Source organism: Aphelocoma coerulescens, chromosome 5, assembly GCF_041296385.1.
Source record: "Aphelocoma coerulescens isolate FSJ_1873_10779 chromosome 5, UR_Acoe_1.0, whole genome shotgun sequence".
NCBI lineage: Eukaryota > Metazoa > Chordata > Aves > Passeriformes > Corvidae > Aphelocoma > Aphelocoma coerulescens.
The window spans coordinates 18,942,263-18,954,876 of NC_091019.1; the positions used below are offsets into that span (position 1 = coordinate 18,942,263).

The 12,614-nt window shown below is 45.1% G+C and overlaps 1 protein-coding gene across 3 annotated transcripts in view; it reads right to left on the minus strand.

Moving 5' to 3' along the window:
- SLC22A18 (solute carrier family 22 member 18) overlaps positions 1–12,084 on the minus strand; it is a 60,001-nt gene extending 47,917 nt beyond the window's left edge. Inside the window, exons 1-4 of one of the 3 annotated variants that reach the window (XM_069016933.1) lie at positions 11,304–12,079; positions 9,828–9,925; positions 7,679–7,824; positions 6,416–6,548 (exon numbers count right to left, since the gene is read on the minus strand). In XM_069016933.1, the coding sequence (XP_068873034.1) occupies positions 6,416–6,548; positions 7,679–7,824; positions 9,828–9,925; positions 11,304–11,477 (551 nt within the window). In that variant the 5' untranslated portion in view covers positions 11,478–12,079. Of the gene's footprint in view, positions 1–6,415; positions 6,549–7,678; positions 7,825–9,827; positions 9,926–10,061; positions 10,115–11,303 lie in introns of those variants that run through there. The other 2 variants (XM_069016936.1, XM_069016935.1) reach the window with 2 other exon arrangements.
- Positions 12,085–12,614: the final 530 nt, after the last annotated feature.

A 12,614-nucleotide genomic window follows, 5' to 3' on the forward strand; every position in this document is an offset into this window, starting at 1 on the left:
AGGGAAGGAAACACTACCTCATTGCCCTGTATTATGCATGAGGAACAGCAGTGCAGAAAGATGGGATAACTTACTCGCATCACGGGAAAATCACAGCAGAGCCAAGTCCCAAATCCCAATTCAGGGACCTAACCACAGGCTATTCTGTGCTTTCTATTTTCTGTTAACAAAGAAAACAGTATTTTCCTGGATTTCAATCCCCAGTGATACTGCTGGATTTGCTGCCCAGTTGTGAAATATTCCAGGAGTGGGAAGAGCAGATGAAGCTCTAGTGAGTCACAAGCAGACACTGCCTCATTGTGCAACCTGCGCTGTGAGGGTCACGTTCAGCCCTCCAACTCGACCTCTGCTAGCAGGGCCAGACCCAAAATACCTTGTGCCTTTTTATAAAATTCCAGTCTTGGTTTCTTTGTGGGTTCCCCCCCCCACCACTTTTTACTTATTCCTTGGGGCTGTTAAGCCAGGTTTAACAAGAAAAATCAGCCACCACGTCTGCACGGCCTCGCACGGACACAGCTAAGGACAAACCAGGCAGGGCCCTGTGCTGCACAGAAACCCAGGGCTTTCAAAGCATCAGGAGAGGGGAGCAACGTTCAAACATCCATAATTGTTTAGCAGAGCTGACTCCACAAGCACACACGCTTTTGATTGTGATCTGGCAACCACGCACACAAACCAGGGTTTCGCTCACCCGCCGCCCCCTCACTTTCTGACTCCAGGCATGGGGTGGCAAGGCAGGGCAGCCTCCCCCAGTGCAGAGGCATGATGAAAGCTGGAAAAGGCAGCAGGGAAATTTCCTTAGCTACCCTGGAGATATCCTTCCCCCTCTGCCTTTTATTTTCTATCTGCCTGTTTGCTTGGGTAACTGCTGTCAGTCCATGGAGGGACACTAGGCAAATCCTGCCAGGAGTCCGTCTTCCCATGGCTCTGGTGCAAGCCAATTCCCAGCAGCCTTCAAACCTCAGCTCTCTGTAAGCAGCACAAGCCAGTCACAGGAGGAAGCTCTGGATACTTTTTTTTTTTTCCTAAAATACCTTTTCACCATGGTTACTTTGGGAAAATGAAGCAGCTAGCCCCTAAAGGTAGAGATGCCAGGAGGAAGGAGGGTGCTTTGAGGAGAAGGGGCAGGTGGCCATCCCCTGTGAGCCAGCACAGTCACACTCTGAGCCCTCCCACCAAAATCCCTGCAGAAGGATACGTGGGAATGAGGGTTTTGAAGGAAAATGGAGAGTACACCTGATAAGGCTGAGGAAGGGGCTGCCAACAGGCCCCCCACTAGCTCAACCCAAGCCTAGCCCTCCTCAGCCACACCCCATAGCCTTGAGGGCAGCCACAAGGCACGGGCTCTCCCTCCCACGAGCTGCTGGCTCCTGTCCTAAATCCCACTCTTCCTCCCTTGGGAAAGGGCCCCACCTACGGGTGAAGGACCACGGAGGAGCTCTTGGCCCCATCATCACCTCCCTCCACTGGAGTTCAGACCAGGGGTTGTAGGGAGAGCACAGAAAAACCAGGTTTGCTGAAGATGGGCTAAGGGGGAAAAAGGGCACCTTTGCAGTGGTGGTATCATCTCCCAGCGGGTACACAGCAGAAAGCCAGGGGACCTAAACCTAAAAATTGGTGGCCTAGATGCAGGAGGCAGGTTAGAGACTTGCAGGAAGGAAGAGCTGGGAAAGAGCTTAGTGCAGACCTATCTGTTATATGAATGCAGCACAGACAGAAAACTACTCAGGGCCTGCATCCTGGTGACTTCTGGTAAGTTCACAATCCAGCATCAAACTCCAGGACACTGACCACAGGTACAATGTGCTGATAGCCAGAAATAATGTTCTGGGACTTGGGCGTCAAGCAAGAAAAAGCTTAGGAAGCAGACTGTACCCTGAGCCACTTCAGAACAGCTTCATGAGGAGGAGGTAAACGATGCTGCAGAAGCACCTGTACCTCTCTGCCAACAACAGAGCCTGCACATCAAATTTAGATGTAGCTATCTCCACTGTAGATGTCTAAGATTAGGTGAACTCCACCCAAACTGCGCTGAGGCATTTCTTAGGTTCGAGAATAGGTTAAACAAGTCATCAGAGTGAGAAAACTCTGGTGCTAGGAATAGAGGACAGAAGCCCTAGACCTGACTTCTGAACCAGCAAGTTGTTGAGGGATGATATGCATGATCCTCTATCACAGACTTTACAGATAAACTTTGGGGCCATGGCTTCCAAATTAAGATAGCTGCCATGCAGAGTAAGTGATAAGAACAAACCTTTAGATTCTGTTTTATTTTTTCAGAGAAGGCCACAACTGAGGCCCTCTGCACCTTCCCCAAACCATCAGCTCCTTGAAAAAACCAGCCCATTTGCTCTTCTGTCCCCAGTTCTCCCAGGGCACCACAGAGCTCAACCAGCAGTGACAGGCCATGCTGCAGATCACGGATGACTTGCTTGCTAGCAAGCAGACTCCATCTCTCTTTCTCCCAAGTGCCTTGATACAAAGGACAAAGCAATGCCTGTACAAGCGTCACCAGTCCTTGATGCTTGGCTGATCAGCATCATCCCAGGCAGAGAAACATCACAGTTTTTGCTGGAAGGGAGCAGGAGCAGCTCCCAGAAGCAGAATGCCCTGCTTTGTCCCGAAACGGAGCGCAACCCTCTCACCCTTTGCCATGCTCCCACCTGCCTTCCCAGCTCCCAACCTTCAGTCTTTTCAACACCCACGGTTTTTCCACTCTGCCATGAAGCGATGAGAAATTCCCGGCCAGAGGACATTGTTCAAATGGGTTTTTAAAAAAATAAAATGCAATTCCCTACTCCAGGCAAACAAGTTCCTTCTTTTCCCCATGAGGAAGAAGGATAATAGCACAGCCGGGGAAAAAAAAATCCCAGTAAACTATCCCCAAAGCCTGCTGTAATCAAAAGAATAATTGCTCCAAGTGATTTAAGCCTACAGCTGAGTCACTAAAATGAAGAAACATCTCCATGTCCATAGAAAGCAAACAATTCCTGGGTCATGCAGCAGAGATTCTCTACAGCCTGGTTAGAAGGAAAGCAAAAAGCAGCCAAATGCAATTAATCATAGTCCCAGAAGAAAGGATGAAATCTCTGTAATTAGCTACCTAGACTCATCTTTCCACTTTTGAAAACTAATCCAGCTGCCTTCTTTCACCTTTCACCCACAGGGCTGCCACTAAAGTCTGCTGCAAATACCAAATCACCTCTCTCCAGGGGTGCACTCACCTGCAGCAAGTGGCCCCACAACGGCTTTGCAGAAGATGTACGGGGAGGGAGAACCTCTGCAGAGTGCAAACAGAACTCCTTTTCTCAGTCACCCTTTGTGGATGAACTGTTAGGGAGTTTGCACTCTCCAAGAACCTGTGTAGACCTCAGCTGAACTACAGGAGTTCTTTTCAAGATAGGTATTTTATATCCACAATCCTGACCCAACTGATCAATTACCAGAAAACACCAATTAAAAAAAAAACAAACCCATGTTTCATACAAACATGAAAACACTTTCCAAATGGTTAAGATTACAACTGCTTGTGTTAATAAATTGGCTTATACCTCATCCTCAGATGGTGAAATTTGCCTGACCATCAAAGTTTTGGAAAACATGGGGGCAAAACGTAGCACTTTAGAGAGAAGAAGAGGAAGGGCTGGAGCTGGCGGTTACAGCTTAACAGCGGAGGTCAGGATCTAACATCCAAAAAATCCTATGCAAATCAGAACAAGACATTCAACTTCCTCAGGGCTCCCTTAATAAATAAGAGTTGACAAATATTATTCCAACAATGAAAACAATAACAGACCAGCTCTTTAGGTCAAATACATCAATGGTAAATACAATACAGAAGAATAATACCAAAATTACATCAGCTGAGCAACTGAGACTGATTTCTACTCCCTCTGTTGTATACAAAGCACTGCTAACATATGAATAACACTGCCAACAACAGACGGGGAATGCTGGCCAGCTTTGTGGTGAGGGAAAGCAAAGAACACAGAGTGGACAGAAATCTCCAGCTTTGCTCTTCCATGATACAGCAGAAACGCTTCTTTTCAATAGAAGGTGATTGGGTCATTCTTCTGGGGAAAAAAAAAAAAATGGAAGTGATTACGCAGCTCTAAGTACAGCTGGAGCCTTCCTGTACAAATGTGGGAAACAGGGAAGATTAACATCCAGGCTGTGGGATACAGCAACAAGGCCAAGGAGCCTCGGGCGTGTCCATAATGCAACACCCACTCCTTTCCCTCCAGGTCGGTGCCGCAGACACAGCCGGAGGCGTTGGCGATGCTCTGGGGGCTGTTTGGTGGCACAGAGCTTTTGTCAGCTCAGTTCCTGCTTTCCACCGATATCAGCCAAAACACTAAAGCCCGGTGGGTTGTTCCTCTAATCTTTCCACTGAAATCGGGCAGAGGAGCTAAGCACAGTGGGGTTTGGCTGCAGCAAAGGTCGCTACCAAACACCAGAGCGGCTTTCTCAGCCTGAAGCTGCTGTACCAACCCTCTCTGTGCATCAGGGTGCTCAGGCGGGCCCTGCCAGCACGGTAGAGCTCGTCCCTTGCTAATAGAAATTCCTATCGTCCTTCCAGGGGGATGCACAGATCCTCACGGAATGAAACAGATGCTGCTGGCGGACAGGCTGCTTTCCCCAGTCCTGCCATAGATAGGACTGAAAGCAGCCCCAAATCCGCTGCGACGGGCTGTCCGGCTGCCAGGCAGGAACAGCGAGCCGGAGCTGCCCTCCGCAGGATGCAAAGGAAACAACCCCCTGCATGGGAAAGCAAAGAGAGGTCGTTTTCCACCTGCAGCTGCCTTACTTTCCCATAATTACGGACAAGGTTCACTTTTCTCTGCGTTACGCTGCAGACACAAAGTTTAAGGTCCAGAAGCTTTCAAAGGGAGCGGGGAGTCTGGGAGCCTCCTGTTGTCTGACAGCACCAAGCCCTAACACCCAAAAGCTAGGCTGCCTTCAAGTAAATGTCTCTGACTAATTAAATGAAACAGGAGATTGCCTCCCAGTGCCGGTTTGCTATAAACCTGTGACTGATGCACACGCTGAAAGTGAAACCCCATAAATTTTTGCTAGATAACAACGCTGCTTCTATGTTGATGTTTAAATACAAGCACATAACCAAAGCTGAGAACTAAGGTAGCCTTTACTTTCAGTTAACACATAAAAGTCTACAATCACTGTGTTCGAATAAAAAATAATACATATTAAAACCTGCACTCAGCCAGTAACATCTACAAATACTTTTAAATGCTGATAATATTATGTATGCCTCCAATTTTAATTTTATGTAACCACATAACTACAAAATGAATCTTCCTGGCCAGCCTTGTGTCACTTGTCCAACACTGCCAAGGTACAGCAGCCAACAGGTTTCAGGGCTGCTCCCTAAGGCTGCAAGGTAAAAGTGTTCTACTCCATTAACCTATGAAAGGATTTCACACACAAAATAGCATTGCTGCAGCACCAGAATGCACAACGGGGTTTAGAGAGCAGCACATGGCACCCCACATCATAATCCAGCGTGCCCTGTGCAAAACACCCAGGGGATCTACTACCATACACAGTCCACAGAGCTTATGGTACTAGGACAAGGATGAGAGGGATTTTTACCTTCTATCCTATTCTGTAGAGTTATTTTAACCTGAATCTGCAGAAGCAAGTATCCGTAATAAAAAGAAGTAGAGCAAAACAAAAGTTTGAAAGTTCACAAGGGATTTTTTTCCCCCACCAGAGCAATGCTGGGGAATCCTCCAAGGAGATTACAGCCACATGCACTTCACTGCCTGCAAAATTCTCAGGCACACCATACCTTTTGAGCATTTCTTTGCTATTGCACATTATAAGAGAAGGTGGCAGCCTGCTATGATGTACCAGGCTGTGGAAGGGCAACATGGAATTGTCAGGTGTGTGCTTCATCTTGCTGTGACAGGGCTAGACCTCCTCACTCTCTTCCCCCACTGTCCCAAGCTTGCCTTCCTGTATTCCAAGGTCTTGCCCTATGCTGAGCATCCCCCAAGCACTCAATTTTCTCCACAAACTTCACGGTGCTCCTGATTTCCATTTCTCAGTTGTACAATACCATTTCTTAAAAGTAGGCTATGCCCTGTGTGCTGCTTTTCACCACACTCCGCTCCAAAGATAAGACATTCAGGAGAAGGACAGAATCCACCTCTTAATTCAGCTTGGTTTAAAATATATTTAAGTAGGAGAAGGTGAGATTTTCAACAAGATCTCCTTGAAAACAGTGGGAGCATTCTTTGTAGCAGCATGGAAAGCAACATTTTGAGTTCTGGTATGGTCCTCTACTGCCACCAGGAGTAAGATACCAAAAGCTGTAGGGCAGCAAAATATCTCTTAGCCAGCTCCCTCAATGGTTGCAACAAAATCAATACCAAACAAGTGAGCCACTCACCCGAGTTTGGTGGAGAGAACACCTCCCAGGGCAGAACCAGCAATGATGCCCATTCCAAAGCAAAGGCCCAGCTTCCCCAAGGCACCAGCACGCTGGGAAGGAGTAGTCATATCTGTAATAACCTTCTGAGCACCTGCAGAGGGGAAAAAATCTCTCTTAAAAGAAGCTTGCCACAGGGTCTGAGCAGATGCTCCAGCAGTTCCTATGGCTTTATTGCTAAGCCATTAAGAGCTTTTTTTGTTGTTGTTTTATGGGGGTTTCTTTCCCCAATTAAAACTTTTCTGGGTTGGTTTCTGGCCAGAGGCAGTTTCCCCAGCTCATAATTTTCATACTCTGCATGGAAGAGAACCTCTAAACAATGGCCCTCCCCTCTGGAAGCCCCACAGTCCATCAGTTTTGAACACAACAGCCTGATCAGCAGAGATTATCAGCTACACTGGGACACTCCATCAATTTAATGTGGAGACAGAAATCCCTTTGGGAGTACCTGGTGGTGGTGGTGTGGGGGAGAGTTACAGAGACCAGGTTTCTGTTGGACTCGATGATCTTAAAGGTCTTTTCCAACCCAATGATTCTATACAGATCTTTATGCCACAGAAAGAGTGCCTGCCACAAAATGGTCCTTTCAATGCCAGGGCAAATGCTCATGCACATCACTGAGTGGAATTGGTTCAGCCCATCAGTCATGAGAAACAGAACCATTCAAACCACTCAAATAAACCAGAAGTGGCAAGAAGCATTATCGAGTCCTCTTGCATGAGTTACATGGACTTCCAGTAGCTGAAGTTTGTCTTTTACATGAAATATATAGGAAAACAGAACCAGACAAAACAGAACAGCTTAGTGGGTAATGGAAGGTATTTTTGTAATAATGTTTACCTTTTACCAGTATGCTCATTTTACCAGGAGAAAGGGAAAAGCTTTCCTGTAAAAAAAGCTTTCCTGAAGGCATCTGAGAAATCTGGGATAACACTGCTGTCAGCAAGTGACTTTTACCAATGTCTGGATGGTCAAGGCAAACAGTTTCCTCAAGATTATATAGAAAGATGGGCCTGGAATTACAGACTACTAAGCACTGCTTTCCATAGCCAATCCACCTGCTGCTTCATGTTCCCACCATCTAATCCCTGAGGACCAGTACCCTGAGATCTCCTGCCTTCCTTCATGCTGTTGAACTGTTGACTTCCACTAAAACAAGCAAGAAGTGGGGGAATCAGGCAGTAAAAGCAATTTGGAAAGCTACTCATCCCTGGCTGACCTTACCTGGCATCCCATGCATGAACACTCCTGGCAGCCTGGAGAGGAAGAGGAGGGGAATGCTGGTGGAGAGGGACATAAGCAGGAAGAAGACACTTCCAGATGCACAGGAGAGGATTAAGGCTGCTCGGGCACCAAATTGATCTGCAAACCTGGTACAGAAATGGCACAAGGTTGTCATGTTTCTGTTTAGGTTTAAAAAACCCAAAGACTTCATAACAGTAAATCAGTTTTGCTTCTATTTAAGGGGAAAAAACAACACCACATCTAAACACACTAACAAACAACAACAAACCCCCCAAGCCCCAAAACACAAACAAGCAAAAAGCCCAGCTGGATCAGGTTTTGACCCAACTCCAACTCTTTGCTGTAATTCAAGTCCAAGATGCTTAAAAAGCTCAAGTTGGACAAAGTCTGAGAGTGCCACAGAAAGGGCTCTGAGCAACAGGGGCTAAGATGGCCATAAAACAGACCTTAGATAGAGTTTCTCAGGGTAATTCCTCCTTCCTTCACTTTACTGAAGCTGCGTATTACAGCTGGCAGAGGAACATTACCTTGCATAGCAATTAGTTGTGCTTACACTAAGAGGAACAACCCCCTAAAAATGCCATGGTTGCTCTACAAACAGAGCTAAGCTTAAGAAATTAAAAGGTTTTGTGTTGAGGGAGAGGTACAGGTCAAAACTTTGCTGTTTACATGTCAGCCAGGGAAGTTTACATTTGCTGTTTGTAACCTAAAGACCACAAATCATTACATTGTTGGTGTGGGGATTTTTTTCTTTGTTACTTAAGGGTAAAGACAGTGCTTTATGTTCTCATGTCTGTTTAGGAGCATCAAGCAAGAACCCAAACGACTGACCTAAGCAACACATTCTCTCCAATTCCCCTTTCTTCCTATTTTCTATTTAATTTACCCTTACACTGATATCAAAGCAGTCTCATGTCTAGAAAAATCCTTTTTATCTCAAACCTACACTGCAAATTTTGGCTTCAATCTGGCAATAGACACCTTCAGTCCCAGACAGATTATGATTTGCCTTTTTCCTTCCCTTCAGCAGTGATTCTGGGTATTAGTGAATGATATGCACAGAGGAGAACCAGATTTCAGGTGGCACCAGATCCAGGACAGAAATACTCTAGGTTTGTGTATTAATAGAAAAAGCATTAAAAGTGGGTCCTTTGCACCATCTCCATTTTTAGGGACACATTTTCTTCCAAGCAGTACTGCAGAATTAAATGTTGGTGTTATTTTTTTTTTTTAATTTGTCCAAGGGCTGAGATCAGATGCTCAAAGCAGCACACCCCATGTACCAGAGGGTCCTGTAGAGCTCCCAATTTACGTCAGCCAGAAAAGTCAATTCCAGCACGAAAACTGAAGCACACACCTGCTCCCTATCCATTTATTAATTTGTTAATCAGTAGCAAGGTCAAGAAGAGACGTTAGATTTGCTCCATCTCATTTTAGTTTTCTGTCACTGAATTACACACCTTTTTCAGGGTTTTATTTTTCCTGGTCTTTGGGGATGCATTCTCCCATCACTCAAATTTTTTAGGGCTATTTACAGTTCATTAGGAAATTCCATTAGGAGAGTCTGTTCCATGGGGTAAAGAGGCAGAAAACCCTACTCCTTTCCACTCTTTTCTTATTTTGATAGCTGAGTTTATAGATCTTAAAAGATTCTTAGATGTTCTTTAATGTCCATGCAAGTCTAAATTCATATTCAACATGGATGCAGATTCAGCTGAAGAAATGACACAACATTCAATTATTTTCATTGACAGCTCTACTTTAAACATTAAACACCCTCCCTTTTTTTGGTTTCCCAGTCACAAGACACTTCTAAGGTTACAAATGGCTGTAAAATAGTTGCAGGATTAAGCTGTTAGGACCTGGGCTCTGAGTGCTCTGGTGGATTAAGCCCATTCCCAGGATATTATTACACTTAAACGTGTGTCATTAAAATGTAGCTAAGTTAATATAAAGGCTGCTTCTATGCTGCAGTATTTCTAATAATAGCATTTATTTTCCCCTTGCTCATTATGAAATCCTCAAACATTTCAACAGGACCACAATCAAGAACTAAATGATTTTTATGAAAGTGTAAAAATGCCTGGCCTTTTTCAGCTATGTAAAGGGTCATGAGCAACATTCTCACCTTCCAAAAATGTAACCTCCCACGAGCTGGAGGACACCGAAGATTGTCTGGAGATAGCCAAACCCCACTGAATCCAAACCTAGGCTCTTTGCCAAGTACTAAAAAACAAACAAACAAAAAAATCAAACCCAACAAATAAATGGGAAAGAAACATGCTATATTTATGAATAAACATCTTAACATCTGTGTGGAGAAGATCACAGCTCCAAACAACCACTTCCTTCAGCTCCCCACCCCTATAGATGAAATCTTCATCAGGCCAGACACTGGTTGGTTAATAGAGACCAAATGTCTCTGTCCCACACCCTGAAGGACAGGGGGATGTGATCAAAACCATCAATTTTGCACCAGGTGACAAGTCTGTATCACGATTTACCTTTGCAGTTCAGCACAGCTGCACATATTCAGCAACTGCTAAGGGGGATGAGGGAAGTTTTAAGTGCCTTCCTGCCTCCAGACCCTGCACCTGAAGCAGCCCAAGCATCCTCTGGGAGATGACTATGGAGAAGTCTTGGAACTGTTGTTTAACCAAGCAAGCCAGAATCAATACAAGATGAACAAATATTGCCTTTACTGGAGGTACCCACAGCCTGAGATTGCAAAAAACACTGATGCACACCTTGAAGAGCCACAATACTTTGGAGTTTTTTATTTAAATAGCTTATATTCAAGGGACAGCTATTTCTGATTCATGTTTTTCTTGTGTCATGTTTTTATTTAGCCTGGAGGTGCAGGGAGACCTTATCTCTGTCTACAACTACCTGAAAGGGATTTGCAGCTAGGTCAGGTCAGTCTCTTCTCACAAGTAACTAGCAATAGGACAAGAGGAAATGACCTCGAGCTGTGCCAGGGATGGTTCAGATTGGATATTGCAAAATGTTTCTGCACTGAGGGGATTGTCAAGCACTGGAGCACAGTGCCCAGGGAAGTGGTAGAATCACCATCGCTGGAGGTATCATAAAATGTGTAGATGTGGCACTTAGGGACAGTGTTAGGTTTCTGATTGGACTCAATGATCTTAAGGGTCTTTTCCAACTAAAAGTCCTCACTGATTCTATAAAATCAGACAGAAGAGTCCAGTAAGTGAGAAGCAATGAATCCCACTGAGCTGGTTAATTACACTCTCAGAAAAACACACCTTTGATCTGAAACCTCTGCTTCCCGATAGCTGCTGGTTGGGTCACTCTCACAGTCCAAGCAAGAAGACACAAATTAGATCAGCTTCACCCAGAGCCCTCAGGCCAGGAAAGGGCTCTTGGTGCTACTGCAGCCCGTGTAATAAAGCAGCTTTTATGGCCTGGGTGTACCCTGGACAGAGACACAGCCTGCCTGCTTGGTAAGGATACCAAGTATTCCTTTCAGTTTCAAGAATACCATTCCTCTTTCCTGCTAGAAGCCATCTTCTGACTTTGCTGGAAAACTACAGAGCCTGGCATTGCAGGAGATGTGCTGTGAAGCAAGAAACCCCATACTCACAGGCATGACTCCAAACTGCATGAAGAGAAAGGTCAGGTCTAGGGCTGCAATCACGTAGGCAACACGGATCACTTGTCCCCTCTTGGCCTCTCCCAAGTAGCCACTCTTCCCCAGGGTCTCATTCCTCGTTCCTGAGGCTTCTTCCTCACCTTCAGAGCTGGTTTTTGCATTCATAATGCTCACAGCACAATGACTTGTTGCAGGATAGGCTGGAAAATGACACGAAGGCACTTCCTAGCTGAGAATGTGAAGCGTAGATAAGGCACAGGAGTTGTGTGCACAGTTCAAAGCTTACAGTGTGAAAGGTGCTGAGCCAGCATGCCGTGGATTTAACGTTTCTTTCTGTCTTTTCTCCTCTTCCCTTTGCTTACTTGCTAGGCAGGATCAAAAATAACCATGCACCAAACCACAGATCTGGTTCTTCAGCCTTGTCCCAGGTGGGCTCACTGCCCCAAGCACCATCACAACAAAGATTACCTGGAGTGTCCCAGGGAAGTGAAAGTGAACATTGCCCCAAACAAGAGCACGTGATAAGTTCTTCAACTCTTTTAACTGTTTCACTTCCTTCACTTATATTGCCCCTGCTGGCTCAGGAGAGATGACTGCTTTAATTCTTTATTAAAGGCACTTTGCTTTTACTTTTGGAGGTTGCAAGTGAAACTTACAGCAGAAGAGCTATTTCCAGTTCCAGAAGGTTTATACAGATCCCGGAACAAACACAGGTCTTATATGCAGTCAGACCCCCTCTCACCAACACCTTTACTTGAGCCATTTTCCCTCCTTTACCAGGTGCTGCAAATTTATAGTAATTCTGAGCTAGCAAATGTTCACATGTGACTCCACTCAGACTACAGATTACCAGCCAAGGTCAAAAACATTAAAAAAAAAAAAAGGTATTAAATCCACACAAATCATGAGGCTGACTGCCGACTGGGGAATGAAATAAATAAGACTTATTTGGCCTTTGGGAGTTTTGTTATTTGCTTGCTTGTTTACTTAGGGTTTTATTTGTTTGTCTGCTTGCTTGTTTGCTTGGGGGTTTATTTGTTTGTTTTCTCACTCGTTGAAGCCTGGAAGTCTGGTTGAGGATTATCTTTATTTTGAAGAGAAAAAGAAGGCAGAGATTCCAATGCTCTGACTTTGTAGAATTATAGAACTTTTGGAAGGAAGGGAACTGGAGATCTCATCCACCCTGCTGCTTGAACACATCAGTTCAACTGTAGCTTTTTCTAGGCAAGCTTTGAAAATCTCCAAGAAAAGAGATTTGCCCCTTCTCTAAGTATCTGGGAAAGAAGTTTTTCCTACTGCCCA